Source organism: Notechis scutatus, chromosome 5 (assembly GCF_049901735.1).
Source record: "Notechis scutatus isolate UNSWTSFEM ecotype Mainland chromosome 5, rNotScu1.2, whole genome shotgun sequence".
In the NCBI taxonomy this organism is placed as follows: Eukaryota; Metazoa; Chordata; class Lepidosauria; order Squamata; family Elapidae; genus Notechis; species Notechis scutatus.
The window spans coordinates 15,382,912-15,408,793 of NC_142013.1; the positions used below are offsets into that span (position 1 = coordinate 15,382,912).

The window sequence follows — 25,882 nt, forward strand, 5'->3', positions numbered from 1 at the left end:
TCTAACTCTAACAAGGGCATGACAGCTGCTGTAATTTTGAACTAAACAAACCACTGTAAGTCTGGGACTACCTACAGTAGGCATCACCAACAGGTGGTCCCTGAGAAAATTTCGGTTGTCTGCAGAAAAATTATTTGCATTTTTTATACTGCACTAAATCAGGGGTCATCAAACTATGGCCCCTGGGCTTGATATGTGCAATGAACATTTGTGTTGCTGCAGAGAGTCTCCCCCTTTGGGGTCTTTTTCTGTGGGTCGGAGGGGGGGGGGCAGAAATTCTGACTTGAGGTCTGCTTCAGCCTCCTGGTGCGGGACTTTGGGTAAAGGCTGATGGTCTTGTTCCAGTGGGACTGCATCATGGCCTGGAACTGGCCCACTGAGCCTGCGGGCGCTAGTACCTGGCCTTGCACTTCTGCAGATCTTCCCTCTGCTTGGACAGCCAATGCTCATAGTCCTCATAGTGAGGTACTTCTGCTCAGCCTCCTTCTCGGTCAGATCCAGTTTGAAGTGAGCCAGCTGTTTTGCCAACTCTTTCTCGTGGCGGCTGCTTAGCTCCAACAACTGCCCTAAGGAGCCCAGGCAGGGAGGCAAGGAGTGGCTGGGAGGGGAGGGGTGAGTAGAGACCGGCAAGGCGCCCCTTGACATGAGTGACATCGAGTTGGCTATGCCCACCCAGTCACATGCCCACCTAGCCACACCCACACAGCTGGTCATTAGGCAGATCATATTAGTGGTCTGCAGGTTTTAAAATTATGGATTTAGTGGTCCCTGAGGTCCAAAAGGTTGGTGACCCCTGTGGTAGATTACAATTTCCATCTTCTACCAACCCCATGAAGCACATTCTTTCAGAAATGTTTTATTTTTATTTTATTTTGTTTGTCAATTGCTTACAAGATAATAGGTATAAGTAAAAACATAGTTATGAATACATGGATACATATAATAAAAGAAACAATAGGACAGGGATGGTAGGCACGTCAGTGCGCTTATGCACGCCCCCTACAAACCTCATAGGAAAGGGGTGAGGTCAATAGTAACAAGTCTAAGGTTAAAGTTTTTGGGGTTTGGGGAAGAAACCACAGAGTCAGGTAGAGTATTCCAAACATTGACCACTCTGATGCTGAAGTCGTATTTCCTGCAATCAAGTTTGGTGCGATTAACCTTGAGTTTGTATCTATTGTTTGCTCTTGTATTGTTATGTATTGTTTTCTTGTATTGTTAAATGTATGCCATCATCACATTTCTTAAGTACACGGTGAATATGTTGCCCATGTATGTCCTTCATGGATGGATGCAAGCAGTGGTGTGGGACTAATGTATAACTTTCCCAAGCCAACTGGTCACACTAAGCGCAACACTGTGCATTTATTCCAAAGCGAGACTCACTGCATTTCATAAGTTTTATGTTTGCTCAGAGGGCTGCCTAAAATAAGTTTTTTCTTCCTTCTGAAAAATAAGCAGCTGTCTTCCATGGCCAGATGGCCATCATTCCTAATCACTCTTATTAATGACCTAGACAAAGTTTTTTTTAAAGCTTCCAAAAAAGACAGTTTAAGACTTTGATGATTAAAACGCACTTTATAAAAAGGCTTTCTTTTAAATCGATTGTGTATCTCTATTTAAATCTGTATAAATTTGAAGGAAAAAGTGAAGCAGGGGAATGAAGCTTCGATATGGAAAAATTATGGAAGTAAAACAAGGTAATGGCAGAATAGCTAGAGAAGGATTAATTTGCATCACCTGTAGTAAATATCATTACATGGTATTTTTTGGATATGTTAGATTACAATATTCATCTTCTACTAACCACCATAGCCATGCAGTTGGGTAGGGAGATGTTGTTTAACTGGGATTATGGGAATTATAATCTAACACACACCCAGATGCATCACGTTTTAAAACAACCAAGTGTCATAAAAAATACCAATAGGAAACAGACAGCAACACAAACAAAAATTCTTATTTTAAGATCAGAGGTTTATTGTTTCTAACAATTTGGAACATAAGAAATGAATAGATATAAAAGATATAATAGCAGTAATACACTTACATTAATAAGCCATTGCAATGGGGTCCAATGACATATAGCAGGTCCTTCAAGGACTGCCATAAATCAAAGGGCCCCCAGCTGATCTCTAACCCTATCCTTTATACTTTTCTTCTAACCACATACACACTTCACAACTTCACTAACCATCACTTTCTGTGTACTTTACTTTCAGTTCCTCATTTCCAACAGTTTCATTCTTCCTGTTTTAAACTTATCCATCCAAGTGCATACTTTGCAAAAATATGTTTTCACAGTTAGCAACAGCTCAGCAGGATTACAAATAGTTCTGGTATATTTTGAAACCATCCTATCTGAAAACTTTGGTTCGTGTCTCTTTCTTCTGAGGCCTGCTGTCATCCATCTAATAGATCAATAAGCGATATCTTTGATTCTCACACAAGAGAGAGTTGCAGTACCTTAATTACATTTACTGTATCATGTTTTTTTCAGAGATGTAAGTTGTTGTGTCCCTGACTAACTAAGTCTTCAACCTGGTCCGCATTTTGAGCGGGACCATCTTACTGTTCCCATTGGTTGGTGCCGTTTGACAGCAGACTATATAAGGAGCTGTCAAACGGCATCAGCTGGGGCAGTTGGGGCCCGGCTCCAGCCAGCCGGCTGCCAGCCCAGCTGGGCAGCCACGTTAATCTGTTACTGCTTCAAATAAAGAAACGTTATTCTTCAGCTCCTGTGTCTGCCTGGTGTGTCCGTCAAGACCAATACAACACTGGCGACGAGGGTGGGATGTCAGAAGAGACACCCAGGCAAGAAGCTAAGTCACTGAAGAAAGAGCTGAAGCCACAGAATGTCTGGAGCCGCAGACAGTCTCTGCGCGCGCCAAATTTAAAAAGTCTCCCTCAGCTGAGGAAAAGAAGTCTCCTGAGCTGAGGAAAAGAAAGTCTCCTGAGCTGAGGGAAAGAAAGTCTCCTGAGCTGAGGAGAAAGTCTCCCTGAGCTGAGGAGAAAGTCACTGCCTGACAGGCACTATAGACTCCGTGAAAGGCACCCCTGTTGGCGCTACCAAAAGCGCAGAAGTCTGAAAAGCCTCCCCAGCCGAGGAACAGACGTCGCCTCAAGGCCCGTGAAGGCTGGCGAAACCCCGTTGGCGCTACCAAAGCGCAGAAGTCTGAAAAGCCTCCCCAGTCGAGGAACAGACGCGTCGCCTCAAGGCCGTGAAGGCTGGCGAAAAACCCCCACCCCGTGGGCGCTACAAGAGCGCAAAGCCTACAGCCTCTAGCAGAGGTCCAGACTTCGCCTCAAGGCCGTGAAGGCCGGCGAGACTACGCTTCCACCCCCACCCGATTCTTCAGCTCCTGTGTCTGCCTGGTGTGTCCGTCAAGACCAATACAACATAAGTCATCATGACATGAAGTAGATGGTGAAAATGTTGCCCCTATATATCCTTCATGGGTGGGTGCAAGGAAATAAAACAGATGACAACATGAAATCAGGGAGAGCAAATCACGCTGTCCCATGCAGTTATAGTTAGAAATTAACTCTTTCCATTCTGCAACATTTTCCCAACGTAACTCACCCTTCATTTATACGCTTCATAAAGGAAAAATTATGAATATGCATTTTTAGGCAAATTTAGAAAGGAAATTGACCCATGGACTCATATTTTTGACCCACTGTAGTAAATCTCTATTCTCAAACAGTGCTTATAAAGAAAAGCTTACAATGAGAAATTCAATTGTGATAATCCCATCCATGATTGAGCTGAAATCCCATGGCCAAAGACAGACACAACCAAGAACACTTTTTCTTTCTTTCTTTCTTTCTTTCTTTCTTTCTTTCTTTCTTTCTTTCTTTCTTTCTTTCTTTTTCTTTCTTTCTTTCTTTCTTTCTTTTTCTTTTTCTTTCTCTTTCTTTCTTTCTTTCTCTTCTATCTCTATATCTATCTATCTCTATATCTATCCATCTCTATATCTATCTCTATCTATCTATCTATCTATCTATCTATCTATCTATCTATCATCTATCTTGCTCTTGTTTGTGTATATGCATATATGCATATATGCATATATGCATATATGCATATATGCATATATATATATATATATATATATATATATATATATATATATATATATATATATATATATATATATATATATATATATCTCCTAAATTCTCCTAGGACTTTTATTAATTAGGAAAATGCTGAAAACCTACTCATTCAAGTAGTTCAAATACGTGTATATGTCTTCTGATCAATACTTAAGAGAGGAATTATAGTTAATAGAAGGGATAATTGATGGCAGAAATGTATTACAGGTTCAAATATTAGTTTCAATCATCTAAGTAAAGAAATCTGTGAATGGCTCTGTCCATCCAAGATACTATGCTTCAGTAACCACAATAGTTATGTTAAAATAAGGGGTTGTTTTAATAGGAAACACACAAACACAGGCGGACGGATAGAAAGTGTGTTAAGGCACCAGACTGGAAATCAGGAGCCAGGCACATTCTTTCAGACCACTTCTGAGATCTTGCCAAGAAAACCACAGGGGGCAGTTTTTATGCCAATGCCTGGAAGCTTGCTTTTTTTATAGTCTACATCTGTTCACTCATTTGATAATCATCATTATTAGTATGAGAAATAACTCTCTCTTCTCCCTCTCTCCTAACAAACTTTATCAGCATAGGAAATGTCATTCATTTTTATTCATTTGGAACTTACACATGGATGTTTATATAACCACAAGCAGTCTAGTAGCAAGGCACAGGAATTGCACATGGAAAATCTTGGGGTGAAACCTTGTGCCTAATAATCTGTATTTTATCATAAAGACCAATCAAAATTTAATCATGTTGACCACCGGCTCTTCTGTATCTTTAGTTTAAGCACAATTGTGATATACTGCATGAGCAAATTTTGCCTGCATTTATATATAAAGTATCTGTTTCATATTAAGCAATCTAAGAGTGATTGTCCTTCAACACTTCATTCCAATCAAAATGAGTGCCTATAAGTTAAGTCCTTTTGTTGACATGTATTTAATGTGCTCAAGTAGAGTTAATGTGCTCATGGTTTGGAATAGAATAACAGAGTTGGAAGGGACCTTGGAGGTCTTCTAGTCCAACCCCCTGCTCAGGCAGGAAACCCTATTTAAACCATGTTTAAAGTAGGTTTGGGTAAAATGTTTCAGATTTGAAATATTTTAATTTTGGAAGTGGCTTGCTGCAATCTTCCCATCACAATGGAAGAATGCAAGCTCAAAGCAGGACCCAAAAGTATTTTTCTAAAAGGCAACTGGACTTTCATGTTTGTTTGTTTTTCCCTTGAAAACATTTTGCTAGAACTTACAGTCTCCCAGTTTTGGCGTGTATATGATTCATTTTACTGCAACTGATAGTGGTCCAAAAAAACTACCTCTGTGTTTATATCAGTCAACAATCTCAGGTAAATCAGACAGGAAAATCAACTAGATGAGCTAATTCTACTTTATTGTAAGACTATATTAACAGAATCTGGCAAGTCTTAAGATACAAACTTCTCATTGCTAATTTTAATTGTTTAATTCATTAAGACAAATGCTTACTAAAAAAAATTTCTCTGGCTGTTGAGACACTAGCTGTTCCTGCCTCTCTTTTCTGATGGTTTCCTAGGCAGCATCCCTTGCCTTCATCCCCAAGGTCATTCACACATTCCATTCTATCATCTATTCTTTCTCACATGTGAACCAAGCCCCAAAGTTATTAAAAAATCAGGTCCATCAGAACACCAACTTGTACCTTACTACATGGAGCAATCCAATAAGCCATTGAAAGGAAGGGCAATCCAACAGCTACAGCAAGAACCACTAAAAACTTCACTGCCATGGTCTGTTGTCGTAAACCCGACAGATTCTCATACCAGATTGAAAGAAGCTGCTGCTGGCAGTTTGGATGTGCAACAAACTGTGAAAAGAAAAAAGAACACAAAGAAGCATTAGCCATAATCTGCCATAATCTGCCACTCACCTCAAAAGTAGGATGCTAAAACAAGATTAAAACAGAAAAATAATCTTCACACCACAGGAGCAAAGGAAGCATGAAACTTAAAGTGGGGGGAAAACCTCTTTATGTGCCTTATGTCTTTTTCTAAAGTAGAGAATTTTGATTACTTAACAAGTAATGTGAGTTTGCTCTAGATTTGCTCTTATCAATGAAAACTGAATGCAATTATCAATATTGGTTTAAAGGAGGAGAAAGACAAATGAGAGACCATAATAAAAATTTCACAGTCATAGATCCTATAGTCAGCTGTGGATTTGCAAAAGAAGGGAATCCACAGTTATGATTTATTTGTGGTATAGTTCTATTACATTTCTGGAACTGAGAATATATTTTAGTATGTTTATATTTAAAAGTAATGATGGACTCAACTAATTATTTTAATTTTTTGGAATTAAACATACTAGAAAATTATATATCTTTTTTTGTATTGTCCACCAAGATTTGGCAGCATTTGGTTTTTAATGGCTGTCAAAAAGTGGCACTTGTTGATAACATGTGATCAAAGAATTGTGGGTAATTCCTTGAAAGCAAGGAAAGCCTACAAAAAATGCCATCAGGTTAGGAAGTAGACTGATCAGCACCAATCATTCTCCAAGATATATGAATATCAAAAATTTAAATGTTCCAGGATGCTACTTTGAGACAAGGATGTCACACTATTTAAGACTATTTTTGGTGTTCCATGCTAACGGTATTTAACAATTGTGAAGGGCTTAACTGAAAACCTCTCAATTAATCTCAGAACTCACTTTTTTGACTTCATATTTTATAGCCCGTTTTAAGCGGCTCAGGCTTGGACGTCCATGGTCTCCATGGTTCAGTTCAACATCTCCGTTGAGGATAGCTTCCACTTCTTCTGTGTTTCTGCACAAATCAAGAAGTCCGACCACAAAATCCTTGCATTGCATTGACAATTTTTTGTAATCATTCTTTGAAGGAAAAGAAATTGATGAGTAAATAAACAGTCTCTCCCATTCCCAGTAACACAAAAGTACGGAGGAACTCTCTTAGCGGGCTGTTGGAAGCAGGAAAGCTGTACTACAGAATGTATTCTACTTTGGGTCTAGCTGTGGAATTTTCTGCTCCTCAATGGGTGTAGATTAGTGAATAATGGAACATTAGCTTTCAAGAAATTAGATATGACTATGAGATAAGGGAGTGGTGTGTTCGGCATGCAATGTTAAATATAAAAATGCAATTCTTAGGAACTATATGTCAGCCGTTGTAGGAGATTACCGGGATGAGTGAAGGGACTCGAGACTGATGACATATTTGACCAGTGGACATGTCATCAGTCTCGAATGCCTTCATGCTTACAAGAGGTATAAGTCCAGACCATCTTGAATTCCTTTGACTCTTATCTACTACCAATTTACTTTGACCATTAGTAATTTAGATTCCTGAGTGATGCGGTGGCCTAGAGGTGGAGCTCTCACCTCACAATCAAGAGGCTGTCAGTTCGATCCTCGTTAGAGGCAGATATTTCTCTCTCTGGGCACGATGAGACTATATCAGCTGAATATAACTTTGCATTGGTGACAGGAAGGGCATCCAGCCAGTAATCACTCAGCTCCATTCAGATGCCCAGACTCCATCCCGCAAGGAGTTATGGGGTAATTAAAAGATGATGATGATGATGATTAGTAATTTAAATTCCTGTAGAGAACTTAAGCTTGCAATAAATCTTTATACCCATTTGAACTGCCTGGATCTTCTGATTTTCTAGTGCTTGGACAGTCCTTTTATATATGCCCTTCATTACAAGGCATTAGGTTACTTGTGAGACTGTCTCCTCCCAACTGTTTCTATTCATTGCATTACTTTGGGCAGAGTGGCATGTTCCAGGTCCCAATAGTGAAATAATGTTACTTCGTGAGTGCTAGGAAGCACGCGTTCTCTGTCACGTTTCCTGTCTGTGGAACAGTCTCTCCCAAGGTACAGACAGACTTGGTCCTAGTATTGTTCTAGAACAGGCCTGTCAAACTGGAGACCCAAGGCAAAAAAATGTTGCAATACATCACAATAAGTCACGTGACGCGATTGAGTGACACTCGTGTTCTAGAAGGCTGTGAAGACTTGGCTTTTCCTCCAGGTACTGGGGTCAGGATGTGAATGGAATTTGGGCATTGGTGTGGCTGTGTTGACATGTTCGTAATGAGATTTAGGGGAACCTCAATGCAGAGTTTAATTTTTTTTAATGGTTTTCTAAAATCTAATTTCTGTTTTCTATTGCCACTTAGAAGTACTCCGGTAGATGGATGGCTATAAACATTTTAACAAATAAATAAATGTGCCAAGAATAATAATAAAAAATTAACAAATGTTTTTAAGCTATAGACAAAAATTTAGCATTCAGAAATAACAGATGATTGTCAGGCAAAATTATTATTAAGCCTCAGCTAGTGAGTAAGACCAAAGAGACAAGAACTGCTAAGATTTCAGGAAAGTATATTTGATGCTGGGTTAAAAGCAGAACTTTGAAAACTATGAGAGTTACCTCTTAGCTTCAATTTATAGCAAGTTATTTAGGGCAGAATTTCTTCTAGTGCTTTTTGTTATATCTCTCAGCATATAGAGTAAGATATTTCTTCTGAAATAAATCTTCAAACATCTTATCCTCACTTTCCCCTAATCTTACACAATTAGTAGATCATTATAGAAATGGTATAAAAAGAAAGTACTGAAGATCCTTAATAATTTTTCAATTAATTTTAATGTGATGATCCTTATTTATTGTTTTAATGTTTTAAGAATATATTTTAATTGAATGTCTGTAAGCCATCTCAACTCGCCTCTGGCAAAATTAGATAGATAGATAGATAGATAGATAGATAGATAGATAGATAGATAGATAGATAGATAGATAGATAGATGATAGATAGATAGATAGATAGATAGATAGATAGATAAACTGATTTACGTTAGGCGTTCAAAATATATTTGCTATACTGCACAACTTGAAATAATGTAGGGCAGTGGTCAAGATAATAAAATATAGGTCCCATTTTCAGCAATTCTGACTACATCAAAAAGAGGATTAGGTGAATGTGTTTAGTAAGTAGATAAATATTTGCAGGACTTATAGGTGGATCTGTTGTACTAAGTGCTGCATAACTCTTCATGTCTTTGAATCAAATCAGGGGATGAGTAATCAAATGTTAAAAATAAAACCATTTACTATAAAAACCAGGAATCGATTGTCTAATTATAAGGCAAATTCATCATCCACAGGGATAGTCATAGCAACCCTGATGAAATAACCAACTCTACTGGTTTTCTGAAAACCAGGAAGAAGGAATTCAAGGCTTCTGCAAAAAAAAAAAAGTGGTGATGCTACTACTTGTGTAAGGAAGCTGGAATCTAATAAATTATAATAATGCGACTAATACATAACTGAATGGTCAGGTAATGAACAATCAAGGAGCAGAAGCCCTGGATTTTATGGCCAATTACAAACCTATTAAGAAAATAAGATATGAGTGATATATAATAGGAAATCCAACATAGCAATATGGGTTTTGCAGTTCTGGCTTTCTCTCCCCTGTCCAGAGAGTAGAAAAGATTACACTGATTAACAGCCTTTTTCGATCTGATCTAGATTTTATTGCAGTGATATTATCAAGTTTTAGATTGCAGGGGAAAAAACCTGTAAACTACTGTAAGCTACTTTAAACATGCTTTTCTTTTGATCTTCTGTTTTGTGAATAAAGTACAGTTGTTTTTCCTTAAATTGTGGTTCAGCTGTTTCATACAAAAGGCAGATGGGTTTTAATTCAATACATTTTAATTTATGGGATAACAATAACGAGAGATCATCCTAAACAGACTAAAAAAATTTCACTATTCCAAAAATCCTCACTTGCATGCAAGTTTCTCTAAGAATTAGAAGATGAAGTTCAAATTCTATGATAAAATCAATAAACAGAATTCAAGACTTCTGATTCCTTTCATTCTTTTAACATAAAGTTTTAAAATTATTACTAGCCACAGAGACAGCTGCAATAATGCCAATGTTTTATTACTTGTATGTCTAAAAAAATCAACTGTACTTTTTTGTCATTTGAGGCCATTATCCATTACTTAATTATAAGTTTATTTAACTCTAGTGTCAGGGTGGTCTGCAAAGTTTAAATATAAATTATTTAAACAACCATTAGCACATTTTATCCTACTGTAATCTAATGCATTTTATTATTTTGGGTGGAAAATTTCTCTTCCAAATTTGTAAAAATATTTAAAAGATAAAGGTTTCCCCTTCCCAGTCATGTCTGACTTTAGGGGCATTGTTCATTTCTGTTTCTTAGTCAAGAAACCCAGTATTGTCTGAAATCATTTCCATGGTCATAAGGCCAGCATGACTATACACCAAGGCAATGGAACTCTGCTACCTTCCCACCAAAATGGTACCTATTTATCTACTTGCATTTGCATGCTTTTGACCTGCTAGGTGGGCAAGACCTGGAGCAAGTAATGGGAGCTTGCCCCATCATGCGGCACTTTGGGGTCAAACCTGGGCTGTCAGCTTTCTAGCTGACAAGTTTACTGTTTTTAACCATTTTAGAGCCGCAGTTGGTGGCGCAGTGGTTAGAATGCAGTACTGCAGGCTACTTCTGCTGACTGTTGGCTGACTGCAATTTGGCAGTTCAATTCTCACCAGCTCAAGGTTGACTCAGCCTTCCATCCTTCCAAGGTCGATAAAATGACCCAGACTGTAGGGGGCAAGATGCTGACTCTGTAAAACTGCTTAGAGAGGGCTGTAAAGCACTGTAAAGCAGTATATAAGTCTAAGTGCTATTGCTATTGCTGAGCTATCATATCCCCAGGAAAATACTAATAATTAGTAATTGGTTCTTATATTAGTTTTAACTTTGCAAACTGACTTGATATTTGTGACTCAATTACTTTTTACATCTAGCTTAGAATGCAAAATACAGGAGTCAAACCTTCAAAGTCTACTTCAAAACTTTCTTAAAACCTTTTTTATGGTTTATGTGTTTTTTATGGGAATGGAAAAGAGTTTAAGATATTTGCTCTGATCCAAAAGAGGTTATGTAATGACAATTCATGCCTATTCATTGATTAACATCTTACCCTGAATTCTTTTTCGATGTTAGCAAGCACAGCCAACTCATTGCTGAGTTCTAAGGCAGTCATAACTGGGTCCTCACTTGATAAAGACAGATAAGCTGGACTTGCTAGGCCTTTGTAAGCATTGATCCTGGATCTAGAATGGCTGAAAGTGTCATTCTTTTGCTTCTTGTTGCATTCGCTGCATTTGCAGAAATAATCATGAGGCCTCTCAATCCGGGCTCCTTTCCTCAGCAGGATGTGCACAATTTCATACTCATGGCAGTGGGCGGCAAGGATAATGGGGGTCACGTCGTGGGAGAAGCGAGTTCCGTCCTCATCGTAGGCGTAAAAGTCATCATGTTGCAACTCCGATTGACTAGGGCTTGTGGCCAGCCTCTTCCCTTCCGCAAATTCAGGATGGTTCAAAATGGCTTCAACGATTCGGATGTAGCCTTTGCTAATGGCTAAGAGTAGTGCATCTCCAACACGTGACAAGTTTTCCTTCTTAAGTAACAGCTCCGTGATTTCCAGATGTTCATTTCCCACAGCCAGTTGTAACGCGTTCTGGCCCATGTAATCCACACAGTTCACGTTGAGCGACGTGCATTCCTCCAGCATTTTACGGACTACAGGGATATTACCATATTCTGCTGCTTCCAGAAAACGCTCTTCCTCGATAGAAAGGCTGGTGGAATGTTCATTAAACATATATGCCGGGCCTCGAATAGCAGATCTCCTGCCTTTCTCTCTAACTACAGTCTGTTGGCGAAAGCCATACCGGTTCTCAGCACCTCTACTAAAAAGAAAGAGAGGATTAATGCTTTGGCCATCTTCCTTTTTTAAGGATACATTTGTCGGGTGCAAGGAAGAACAAGGAGAGAGACATAAGGAGCTGAAACAGACTGGTATGCTTATTGCTACACGCCTATAGACAGGAATCTGGTCACACTACATTTTCCCCACACTGTCATGTCCCTGTCGGAGTCTGACTCCAAGGAGGAAGACGAACAGCTGACAGGGAGCAGGAGAGTGGCTCCATTGGCTGTGGAGGAAACTGGGGAAGTGTAAAGTCAGGCTGGGCAGAGCAGGGGAGAGGTAGAACAAGGGTGAGGGAGTTCAGAGAAGGACCAAGGCCCACCCCCTCTTCATCCTAGGGCACGCAAGGAAGAACGGAGAAGACAGCAACGTGGGCTGCATGGCTTATAAGGGAGGAGAGGTCCCCGATTCCCTTCAAAAGGCACATCTGGGGAGGGAGTTTAAAGGAGAGGCAGTTGCAAGCTGCGTTTTCCGGGAACAAACACTGAGTTTATTTAAATGTTGGCTGCTGTTATCTGCGTTCCTGGAATCCTCCAAACTGGTTTGATTTACTGCCCTATTACTTCACTTCTGGAACTCCTTGCCTTATCTTGCTTGGTTGGATTTATAATTTAAAGTTTTCTGTTTACAACATTTTGGACTAGAATATCTGCAGCCAAAGGCTATTGCAAGTTCCTGGGAGTTTTTCTCCAAACCGGAAGGTAACTGGGACATTGGGGGGAAAGTTGGAGCTAATAAAGAGACTCCTACTTATTATCTGACTGGGTTGTCTTTGTGTCATGCCTCGGTCATCACACACAGACAACTACTAGATATACATTGATCTCCTTTCAGCTGCTTCCTTCCCATGAGTGACTCTTCAATCTTCCCCTCAAATCACCTCGAAATTCCACAACTTTTTTAGAATCATTTGTGGAATGTTACTTCAGACTCTATGGAATGTTAAACTAGATCTTCAGCCAGGTCTCTTGCAACTTCCCTATAGACTAACAAAATAAAATTAATATTTGAACAGGATGCATATCCTGTAATCCTTGCACTGTCTGCTTGGATGTGGATTGCAGAACGCTCAAAATATTTTACTATGTTGCAATGTTTAATGTGTTAGGAAATATAATTGTTTATATACATGGGAGTGATATTAGTCAAATTAATATTAAATTAATTATATTTAACCCTATTTGATGTTACATTAAAAGTAAATTCAATTTAATGTTGGTTTTCCCAATGCCCAGTTCTTTATCTTACCCAGTTTCATCTTCTATCCAGTTTTATCTTTTAACCAGTTTTTGGCATATAGTTCCCATTATACTACATGTGGCCTCCATATAGTATAGATCAGAGGTCTTCAAACTTGGCAACTTTAAAACTTGTGGACTTCAACTCCCAGAAGTCCATAAGTCTTAAAGTTGCCAAGTTTGGGGACTCCTGGTATAGATAAACAAGCTCAGGAAAGAGTATTTGTAACTCAGGGTTGAACTGAGGGTTGGTGGTCTCTGAGTTTGGCTGATTTCTTGTAGATGTTTCAATACTCAACCAGGTAACATCATTAGTGCTAGGTTTTGTCTTCCAGTAATTCTTCGGCTTTTTGTATATATTATGATCTGTTCATGATAACCATGGTTTGGCCTTTGTTCTGCTGGAAGGATGATATTAACTAGTTGGATAATGAAATAATCTACATTGAAACCGATTAAGTTCAGAGAGCACCAAGGACCCCACAAAGGCTGGAAAACGGTGCAAATAGCATTAAAAGGTTTAAATTTTGTGTATTGAAATTGTTTCCTCTAATAACCAGTAGAAATGATTGAATTTATTTCTAGTCTTCGCACTGTTTCACACTTGATATCATATACTTTTTTACACTAGTCTATTTCAAGCTGTGTATTTATGCAATTTATATGTTTAAATTTTTACGTATTTTTTTCTCAAAATTTTCTCAAAATGCATATTTAAATGCCTAGCTTTATCACGTTTTAATTGTTGAGAGCAGTTTTGCAATGATGGGACCAAAATTAATTCTGCCTGTTTAAGCTGTGATAAGAGCATCTATCTAAGTAATATGTACTAAATAAGCACCTATAGGAAGTTGCCTGCATTTGAGTGTTTTTTTACATTCAGTAGAACTAAAATAATACCTTAAAGAGAGAATGAAAACTGCTGAAAGCAATCTTTGCTACTGATTCATCCTATGTACTCATTTGCATTTAATTTCCACTTAAATCAATGTCATTGTAATTACCTCTTCATCTGATTGCAATTACATGTTCTTTCTTTGAAAATTATTTTTTCCAGGCATACAAAGAATGTATGGAGGGTCAATCGGATAATTCTTTTAAAACCTGATCTCTATTTAATCAGTGGCTTTCAAAACACCGCATTTTCTTGGAACTGTAAAAATATACCTGTAATAATATATTAGAAGCTCCAATATCATCTCAGATTGGCACCAGAGACTTAAATGAAAATTGGAAAATTCAGAAAGAATAGTTTAGTTTTTAAAAGGCTGTCAGATCTGGACATTTTGCTCATAAATTAAAGTTCATAAATGTTGGCTTAAGCTTTATATTTTAAAAACTGCCTAGTAATCATTATAGTAATGATTACAGCTGATGAAAATTTGCTTATGTTATCTACAGAAACTTCAATTTCAATTCACTTTGTTCACTACCCTTCCCAGAACATTTAAATATTATAATATATGCACTGCGAAGTATACTTGCAAGACAATCTTTTCAAATTAAAAAAAAATCTGAAGAACTTTTTTAGAGTCAAATTCTTAAGCTGAAATACCTTGCTTTGAAATAAAACTTGGAAAGTTAGAATTGCAGACATTTTCCTGCCAAAAAGTCATTGCATCCCAACACAGAACAAAATTCACTCCCTATCCAGACTTACAAAGAAAATGAAGATAATTCCTCTAAAGCAGACAAATTTGTGAAATTTTAACAAATGAAGCACGTGACTCACATGGAATGCAAATACCCGGAGGACAGTCGTGGAAGGGTTATCACCGAAACTTTGCAACCATATGGAAATAGAGCAATTGGCAAGCTTATTCAATTCTATTAAAATGTATGTCTTGCTAGAGAAAATAACTCTAACTTGATGGGTATTTATTACAACTTTTTCAAAAATAGGAGAGTAATCAGCATCTGACTGAAATAAAACTGACATGAATACTAGGATTATACTAATAATACTAACACTAATAATACTAGGATAGATACATTTGACCAATTAACAATAGAAGGAAATTCAAACCCATCTAATACAGCTGTCTATGGAGATTCTCAGTCAGTCATCCAGATCAGGGGTCTCCAACCTTGGCAACTTTAAGACTTGTGGACTTCAACTCCCAGAATTCCTCCACAAGTCTTAAAGTTGCCAAGGTTGGAGACCCCTGATCCAGATCACGGTTGTTCCAAAGGTGCTTTTTTTCATGAGGCAACTGGACTTTCTTGGGTTTTCTTTGAAGACGTTTTGCTTCTCATCCAAGAAGCTTGTTGGATGAGAAGCGAAACGTCTTTTTAAAAGAAAAAGCAGAAAGCACCTTTGGGACATCTAATCCAGTGGTGGGATTCAAAAAGTTTTACCACCGGTTCGGTGCGCTTTGCACATGCGCACACACTTTGCGTGTGCGTGTGCACCAAACACACACTTTGCACAGGCGCAGAGGCGTTTGTGCAATGCACCTCCTGCAAGCCTGCACTCTCCTGGTTGCTTCAGCAGCTGCCGCGCAGCACTCCGCTATGCCGCACAAAGCAGCTGAGTTTCAAAAGCAGGGAATAAAGGTGAGTAGGGGAGCCCTGGTGGGCAGGTGGGCCCAACAGCAGAGTGGCGGAGAGAATCGGTTCGGTCTCCACTGCTCGTCGCTGCTACCGGCTCGGCAGAACCGGGCTGAACTGGTAAAATACCACCACTCTAATCCAGTATTCTATGTCAGAGAGAGAGAGAACAGTTTAGAGCAGGGGTCTCAAACTCAATTTCATTGCAGGCCACACTGGGGTTGTGTTTGACCTCAGGAGGCCAGGAGGGCTTGGCCAGGGGAATGTGGCCAGGGAGGGCGGGCAAGGTGGGCGTGGCCAGCTCGACATCACTCGTGGGTGGGGGCACCTGTGGCAGCCCTGGTTGGGCTTGGGGGGGATCCATTGTCTCCAGCAGAGGAAGATGAGACCATGGAGAGTGCCAAACCCTTCTCTTCCAGAGGAGCCTTGCAGTCCCTCTCAGGCCACATGGAGGACCCCCAGATGGCGGCGCAGACTGTCCAGAGCTCTAGCGCCCAGCCCTCGAGCTCCCAAAGGACTGGGACCCCACAGCTCAGCCCAGCCCAGCCCCACTGGATTGGTTAGAGGCATTCAAGAAGCTCACAAGTATGGACAGTCTTCTGATACCATTACCCTCTAGCAACTATTTGAGGCATGTACTCTATGATTCAGGAGATTGTGCTGTATATACCAGTGTTTCTCAAACTTAGCAATATGAAGATGTGTGGGCTTCAGCAGAATACTCATTTTCCCCCATCCAGGCAGAGTTGGCTCTGCACTGAGTATGTTTAACGATTCTCACTGAGCTTATTTTTCTTTATTTTTCACTCTTGGTGAACCAGTGCACTTCTAACACCACATAGCTAAATATACAAGGTAGTATTAAATGAAATCATTTATCTCTGTTTGAAATGTCAGATAAAATGCACTATCCGCAGTCCTTTTTTTAAAGCTTCCCACTTCTATACACTTGCAGATAATAAAATATATTAACCTTTTGATCTAAAATTCAAAACACACCGTATGTCTATAATCATACTGGAGAAAGACTGGTGTGTCGGAGATCTATTGGAAATATAAACTGCATGTTCTTTTAATAGCAAAAAGCACATTAGCAGTTAAGATTTTCTTACAATGAATGTGTTTTTAAAACATGTTAAAAGACATGAGCTGTGTAAATAAATTCTGACCAATAAAATTTCAAAATGTAATTCCCATTTGCAATTACATACCTATACTTTGTTAAATTATAAAGGGATTGCTATGTAGTGATCACAAAGGGCTAAGTATACTAATGCTTCTTATTTAAAGAGGCTTTAATGAATTGTGATCCCAGAGAAGATTCAACTAGACATTCCCCTATATACAGTAGTCCCATTTTAATCTATTTTAAGTATTCTGCATTTTTTTTCTAAAAGCTTCACTGTCATTGTTTGGGAGTACATGAAACTCTGCAAAAGTTTGTAATTGCTATGTAATTTGTTTTCTAGAAATGGTGCATGCATTTTAATACAGATAGTCTTTACTTACGGCATTCAAAATTATAAGCAGAGTTAATGGAGAACATGAAAGTAAAAATTTGCAAATTGTAGTCTAACAACCACGGTGATTCACTTAATCACCAAATGGGAAATGACATCACATTGCTTAGAAACACCAGTGCTTAGCAATGGAGTTGCCAGTGCCAATTGTAAGCAATGTACACAAGCAGACACACCTAACCCCAATAGTCTATTCAGCTATTTCCAGTGCTCTAAAACTTTAGCAGCAGCAGCATCAACAGGATAAAAAACAGGTGCATCCAAATTGAATTCTAGGTTTACAGTTACTCCTGTCAGTTCTATTATAGCATGTTCCAGTTATGTTGAATTTCACTTTATAAAATGGGTGGCTGCATTTTTTTAAACCTCTCTAGGTGGCAACTATGGCAGAATACATTTGGAAGGCACCAGATTGGAGAAGGTAATTCTATAAAATATGAAGATAACCAGAAAATCTTCAAAGCAGAATTGTCCACAGTTAATCCTTAGTCTTTGTCTCCTGTATTTGTCTAGTCATTTTCAAAATCTAAGCTAGTAGCCATCAACATATCTTATGGAAGTAATTGAGGTCTGGGCCATACAATGATGTGGTTTTTTTTATCTCATATAAATCATTATATTACATATTGTAATCCAGAATACTAATGGCTAAAAACAATCATGTTGCTCATTTCAGACAATGAGTTTTTTTCTCTGTAGAAATAACCCTTCCTTACCATAGTCTCTGGTTTTGAGTAAATGCCATTTCCTTCCCCCCAGATATATGAATGTCTATCATTCTCTTTGGGGAAAATAGAGGCAAAATGTGCTCTTTACTTATGACCTGCCAAAAACTTTGTTTTCCTGCTCGTTTTCTTTAAAAAAAAAAACTTTTTAAAATTTCAAAGCAGAAAATATCAAAATATTTGCAATGGTGGAATGGAAAACCAACCAATTCTTTTCACTGCAAATTTATCTGAGGAGATACCTAGCTTACAATTATTCAAGTCCTGATATTGATTGTGGGTTCTAAGTTTAGCAAGAGGAAAAATACAGTGTTACAGATTATCAAAGAATCCCACTACATACACAAATGCAAACAGCTCTTCCTATTTCATTTGTCTTTAGGAAACACTTTTCTGCCAAAAAGAAATCAGTGCAAATGCATTTAGGAGTTTGGTAATAAAGTGATGGTATTGATTGGTGGTTGCTTTAAAGTGATAAATCACCACCACCACCATCATCACAAAGAACAAAGCCCAGCAAAAGAAATGATTGTGTGACAAGAGAAAGCAAAGGCAGTACTAATGGTAATATTTTTAGTGCAATCCCAAAACAGCTGGAGCATCATTTAACACCATTGACATTGACAAAATGACCATCAGTCAATTGCAAAGGGCAACTTTGCTAGGAACAGGTTACATCCTGTAATAACACCTCTAAGAGCATCAAACATCCATATCTGCCTATCCCAGGTCCTTGGGAAGCACTTGATAGCTGGATAAAAATACCAAATGCCAGTCTAAGCACCTGGCTGACTGTGTGACCAACCATAATAATTCTTAATGACCATCAATTCCAGGTGACAATGACTTTGAATACACTGGTATTATTAGGGGACAGAATAAAGTATCTTTCAAGAGTGGACAGAAGATGCAGAACAGCAGGAATCCAAATGGCAGTAGATCTGAGAAATCAGAGATAGAAAAGCAACTTGGGCAACAAAATATAAGATCAGAATCTTGTGGAATGGTAGTTTATATACAGAATGTAAAACTAAGTATGATCCCAAGAGTTTCACATATTTTGTCCCACAGATTAAAAAAAAGGCATCTTTGATAAGGACGACATGTTTTGGACTGAAGCTACAGGAAAAGGACAAGAGAGCCATTCTGATGTAGTGGTTGACGTGCTGGATGGGAGACCCTTGTTGTACCGATAGTCCTTGATTTATTACCACAACTAAGCCTGGAATTTTGTTTGTAAGTCACTAAGGTCATAAATCCAGTCATCATGTGACCAGACTCAATTTTATGACCATTTTACAATGATTGTTAAGCAAGTCACCATGGTTTGTTAAGTGAATCAGGTGGTTGTAAATCCGAATCCAGATTATCCAGGAGGTGCTTTTTGCTGTTATTTTTGCTAGGAAATGGCAAAAAAAATCACAAAACATGATCATTTGACTGAGCAATACTGCAACCAGTTGTAAACCAAGCTGGCTGACAAGCGCTTGAAATATGATTACATAACTGTTGGAAGTCGTGTGGCAGTCATTACTTTAAGAGGGATTGTAAGAAACTTTTCAAGCCTGTTGTAATTTCCAATGGTTGTTAGGCAACTTGTCATTAATAGAGAACTACCTGTAGTCCTCCCTTAGGCACAGAAAACAGCTAGGTCAGAGATCTCCAACCTTGGCAACTTTAAGCCTGGTGGACTTCAACTCCCAAAATTCCCCAGGGAGTTGAAGTCCACCAGGCTTAAGGTTGCCAAGGTTGGAGACCCCTGATCTAGGTGACCTTGAGCCATTCAGCCCCAATCAGTGTCAGGTTCTGCATATAATTGGCTGTAAAATAAACCCTTATGACTTTGCTGTGTAAACAGGCAACTACAGTGCATAAGAAGAGGGTCCTGCAAGCAGGACCAACACTAAGAAAAATGTAGCAAATCCATGTTTAAGAGTTGTTCTCAGCAACTGCATTAATCCAATTGTGGTTTCTGAGCATTATGCAGGAGTGGGATTCTACGTGGTCTATAGCAGGGGTCCCCAACCGCCGGTCCAGCGGACGGTACCGGTCCGCGGAACAAGTCTTACCGGGCCGCTGGTTGCTGGCGCCGCCATCTTTTTGATAAAAAGTGCTTCCAGTGAGCTTTTCGGGTAGAAAGCTCACGGAAGCACTTTTCATCAAAAGATGGCGCTCAGCTCGTGAGCTTTCCGGTAGAAAGCCATTTCTACCGAAAAAGCTCACCGAGCGCTAAGCGCCGCCATCTTTTTGATGAAAAAGTGCTTCCCGTGAGGTCACCGGAAGCACTTTTCGTCAAAAAAGATGGCGGCGCCCAGTTGATGCCACCGGGCGCGGCGCCCAGCTGATGCCGGTACCGGGCCGCGGCATAAAAAAGGTTGGGGATCACTGGTCTATAGAACCGGTTGTTACAATTCTGTGCAGTTTGGAGAACTGGCAAATCGTGCCAATGGCTGGCCCCACCCCTCTCCGCCCGCCATCAAACTCGCCTGCTTTGGTAAGTTGCTATTTTTCCTTTTTTTTCTCCTCTGCTGTGCCGGGAGATTTAGATTAGCTAGAAAGCAAGAAATTGTTGGATTGCTTGCTTTCTAGCTAATCTAAAAGCAGAGCTGAACCTCCCTTAGGACTGAAGCTTCTGTGTTTCAGTAAAGACTCAGGTAGCAAATTGAAGAATGGTAGATCTGTGATTCTGTGAGCAACTCAATCTGCCTGCCTGGTTTGCCTGATTTTGGGTAAAAGTTGCTCTTTGTTTTTTATAAAAAAATTCAATATTTACATACATTAATTTTGTGCATTAATTTTGTGACTTTGCTTGTTAGCAAATTTTATGCGACAGACTCAGATTGCAGAATGGTAGATCTCTGAGTGAATCTGATTCTGTAAGCAACTCAATCTGCCTGCCTGCTTTGCCTGATTTTGGGTAAAAATTGCTTTTTTATTAAAAAAAATCAATATTTACATAAATATTTATAATATTTACTTACAAGCCACACCCAGCAGTCACATGACCACCAAGCCATGCCCAGTCAGCAAGCCACATGACAACCAAGCCACACCCACAAATTAGGCCGTGCCCACAGAACCGGTTGTTAAATTTGACTCCCACCCCTGGCATTATGTCACAATGCCACTGTTTTCTTGGAATAAACAATATAAGTCATACTAATGGACTTTCCATTACAATTTAATAGACTTATTCAAACCCATTTATTTTGTAAATAAGGCATTTTGCTGAAAAGTCCCATTTCTCCCACAATTATAAGTGCATTAGAGATCAGTTCTAAATGGTCAGAAATGCTTATTTGTAAACTCTTTCAAATGGAGTTGCCAATTAAATTTATATCAAAGTGTGTAGAAGAATTGGTTTTACTCAACTAAACAAAAATCCTGGGGATTTCAAATACAAAAATTGCAATGTTTTTGAACAATACTCAGATCCAGAAGTTAACATTATAACTTTAGGAAATGAACTTTGAAAATTAATAAGTCTTTAATAGACTAAAGATCAGCAACTTTCTAGCTGTAGCAGCATATATATTGGGGGGAGGACACACACATGGGGATCTCCTAAGGCAGTAATTCCCAGCTTTTTCCTTTATTTAGATCACAAAAAGTTTATGTGGAAAGCCAGTTTAAGTATGAAGCTACAAACCAGGAGACTGTGAGTTCTAGTCCCACCTTAGTCATGAAAGTTGGCTGGATGGCTTTGGGCCAATCTCTTTTTCTCACTTCATAGAATTGTTGTTGTGGGGAAAAATAGAAGGAAGAAAGAGTATTATGTACATTTGTTGCCCTAAGTTATTTATAAAAATAATAAGAGGCAGGATAAAATCTAATAAATGAAGAAATAAAGCATTGGCACAGAAAGTTGGCAAACCATCCATAAACAATAGGCAGTGGTGTACATGTGCTCCTTTTCAAATGGACATAAATATTATGTGAAAACAAATGTAATTTTTTAAAAAATGTAATAAATGAATAAAATAGCCAAAATCTTAGGAAATTACTAAATCTCATGATATTTTGGCATTCCTGTCTAAAATTTAGCAAGCCTTGAGATACGAATCCTATAAACTTGTGAATTGAATGAAATTATACAATTGCAAGACCTCCCAAGATTTAATTAAAAAAAAGACAATCTGTATTTGCCACCTGTATCAATAATTCCTTGTAGAATAAAGAAGATAACCTTGACAGGAAGATGATGCCTAAGCAATAGAGTTAAAAACATTTTTAAGTCCAGAATATCCAGATAATATTAGGAATGAGCCCAGAATGACACCTCCCTAATTCAGAGGAGCATAAGAAGGGGGACAATGTAGAACATAATCAGACTTGGAAGACTATATCATTAAAACTAAAGGAAAACAATGCTACATACTATTCAAACCCTTATCCTTGGTTGGGTGCAAAGATGGGCAAAAGGGAAAACTGGATCTTTGCATGTGGGCTGTATATTCCATATTCTTTCTTTAACTAAATTCCAGTATTGCAAGTTCAGGAACTATGATAAATAAATATGAGAAATTATATTAAGAATACTTTTACCAATCTAAAGTTCAGGGGAAACAGAAATACTAATTTTCCCTATTTTACAGACAGTATTATCAGCAATTTGTTTTTAAAAACTCCAGGAATTTAAATGAAAATTATTTATTGGAGTATTTGTTTTTTACCAACTTACTAACTTCATCTGGATGCATCATTCTACATATTTATGTATACAACCAATAAATTGGACCCACAAGAAGGACTTACTTCTGGGTAGACATGCATAGGATTGTAGTGTTAATTATTTCCCAAACAATATACAGTATGCCAAGAAATAATAACGGTGTCTCAAGCAACTTGCCACTGATTTCGGCTGCACCAAGATTTCACTCCTAGAACAGAAAAAAACTATTAATTTTTCTTTAGCACCAAACTGGTGTTTACAATAAATATTGTACCATCTACTATAAATCAGATCGCAACACGGAACTCAGAGTAGGCACAGATACATAAAGTCCACTGCGCTACAGAGCTTTTCATTGCTGAGACTTCCATATTAGTATTTGGCATTATTTTAATGAAACAAAGAAATGCAGGAGCAGAATTCTTTAATTGGTTTCTAGAGTGGTTATTTTGCTTTATGCCAGTTTCTAAAATATACCTTCCCTAAAAGACTAAAATGATCTCTGTTGGTTGTATTGAACAAAAATAAAGGCATATGTTATCATACATGTCAACTTGACAATCCAAAGCACACAAACAAGACCTCACAGAGATTCATAACATCCACTGATATAACGAAACATCAGAAAAGGAATGTGGAGATAGAATTTGGTCTTGCTACTTGCTCAGTCTTCCAGGATAACTTTCTTACAATCTATTTTTTAAAAGTGCACACCAATTAATCACATGTAATTAACACCCTATTTGGTCACACCACCCCATTTTTTTCAAATTAATCCCTAAAATTTTAAAGCTCTCCATTAGTGATGTTTCTCTCTTGCTTTCGGGATTGAGCCAAGTAGGTTGGTTTATTAAAATCAAACACAAAGCTATTAATCCACTGAACCATTTCTTCAACTCACCTAATATTATCTGCTTGGACTGGCAGCTCCTCTCTATGGCTTTGCTTAGCTTTTCTTGACTATCTTTAAACCAGGGGTGCTGAACAACTTCTGAACAAAAGGCATGCACTTCACACCATCATCCTATAGACCCGCCTATCCAGATAATTTCCTAAAGAATCATCTTGGTAGTACATGGGAGATACATCTCAGCAGAAATGCTGGGACAGTAAAGCATACCTTTAATCTCAGAATGGATGGAGTTTAGTTATTTGCTGTAGGAAGCCATGGAGAGATAATCCAAGGTTTAGAAACTGAAGGCAGAGCACCAATAGCAGTCACTAGAGTTGGCCTCTTAAGCAGAGATGTTCTGAAACATTGCTTCAGCATCAGTCGGTAGCTCTTTAAGGACCATCGCAAGAAGAACGGAGTATTTATCCTCCCTCTTTGAAAGAGGGCAGTCCAATTAAGCAAATTGTGAACTATGCACTCTCGATGGTAATAAGTGTATCAACATATGCTGCTGCCAGTGGGAATAGCAACACGATAACTGCAAGATGCTAAGAGCTAAGGCAATCCTTTGAGAATGGTAACCAATACTGGGATAATGTTAGAAGAAAGACCCATCTAGCTGCATTTCATTATGTTCAGTACCACAGGGCTAACTGGCTGCCTGCTAATCTTCTGTAACACACAATGCTTTTTTTTAAGCAATGCAAGGCTGCAATTCTGTATGGACAGCATTATTGATTCTGTTCTAACAGAATTTTGGTATAGGAATCCTTGAAACCCATTTTCATTTTCATTTTAGAACATTATTTAGCAAAAGACACACAAGGCAGACTAATACAATATTTAACTTCTTGTTGTGCCATATTCATCATCGGATGTTGGCGACCATTTTGGTGATCCTATTTTTATCAACAGCCGCATGAAAAAGTGCTGCTGAGTTTTGTCCAAAGCAGTCCCTTAGATTTTGAAGCCACAATATTCTTCTTCTTCCTGGACCTTATCTTTCTTTGGAGGATTAAGTGAAGGATGTCATATTTTTCCGGGTGTTGCATCACATGTCTGAAATATTCCAAGTTTCACTTTTTAATGGTTTTGATGATTTCCCTTGGCTTTCCCAGGTGGCTTATCACCTCCTCATTACTGCTTCAAATATTTAACTGTACATATTCAATATTTAATACAATTTAAGAATTCAAAATCTTATTCATCATAAGGTGAGATGGTGCTAAGTCCATACACATGCTAAACATACCAAGCATTAATATACTGGTGTGCTGTCCAAATGATTCCACCAAGTTAATCATATAAGCCATTTTTTGGTTCACTTGCTTTGGCTTGTGGTTTTGATATTAACACTATCTTTGGTTTGTTACCATCTATGGGATACAGCTGTAGGTTTTTTATGCCTTAAATAACTTTTTCATCTTGCACCATTTACTTAGAATTCATGAAGCACCAGTTTATATTTATGAGTCAACACTTTTGCTATTTTTATTTACTAATATTAGTCTGAAAACAATTAAACTTCTTCAATTGTTCTGTGCTAAACATTTCTGAAACCTTTAACACATTATTTTAAGGAAACAAGTCATTTCTCGGGGCTCTTTCTAACATTTCTAATATAGGTAAATCAGTTACAGTATTTTTCTTAACATTTATACATTGGTAATTATTAGAAAATTACTCATGGTTACTTCCTATTTGGTTGGTACCTATTTTCTCTTAATCTATATGCATAGTGCCCAGAGGTGGTATTCAGCCAGTTCTGACAGGTTCTGGAGAACCAGTAGTGGAAATTTTGAGTGTTTCGGAGAACTGGCAAATACCACCTCTGATTGGCCCCACCCCATCTATTCTCTGCCTCCCGAGTCCCAGCTGATAGGCTGGATCTTTTTTTGTTGTTGCCTTGCATAGGAGAACGGAGCTGGAAATCAGGTTAGTGGGGTGGGGAGGGAATGGGGATTTTACAGTATCCTTCCCCTGCCACGCCCACCAAGCCACATCATGCCCACCAAGCCACGCCCACAGAACTGGTAGTAAAAAAAAACTGAATACCACCACTGATAGTGCCCAACATACGACCATAATTGGGGCCAGAATTTCCATTGCTAAACAAGGAAGTTGCTAAGTGAATCACACACAATTTATTATCTTTTTTGCACAATTGTTAAGTGAATCACGTGGTGGGTAAGCGAATCTGGCAGGCAGCTGGCAGTCAGCAGAAGTAGCCTGAAGTACTGCACTCTAACCACTGTGCCACTGTGGCTCATTAAATCTTTTAAATCAATAAATCATCTAAAATCAGAGCCTAAACATTTGAAGTTTCTTTTAAAACTGGCACAAAATGG

At 38.5% G+C, this 25,882-nt stretch overlaps 1 protein-coding gene across 6 annotated transcripts in view; it reads right to left on the reverse strand.

The window, feature by feature from the left end:
• Nucleotides 1-25,882, reverse strand: part of TRPC6 (transient receptor potential cation channel subfamily C member 6) — a 73,541-nt gene that overhangs the window by 23,738 nt on the left and 23,921 nt on the right. For 2 of the 6 annotated variants that reach the window (XM_026675605.2, XM_087966181.1), the window contains exons 2-4: nucleotides 11,143-11,914; nucleotides 6,801-6,980; nucleotides 5,788-5,952 (exon numbers count right to left, since the gene is read on the reverse strand). In XM_026675605.2, the coding sequence (XP_026531390.1) occupies nucleotides 5,788-5,952; nucleotides 6,801-6,980; nucleotides 11,143-11,914 (1,117 nt within the window). Of the gene's footprint in view, nucleotides 1-5,787; nucleotides 5,953-6,800; nucleotides 6,981-11,142; nucleotides 11,918-22,725; nucleotides 22,841-25,882 lie in introns of those variants that run through there. The other 4 variants (XM_026675604.2, XM_087966180.1, XM_026675606.2 and 1 more) reach the window with 3 other exon arrangements.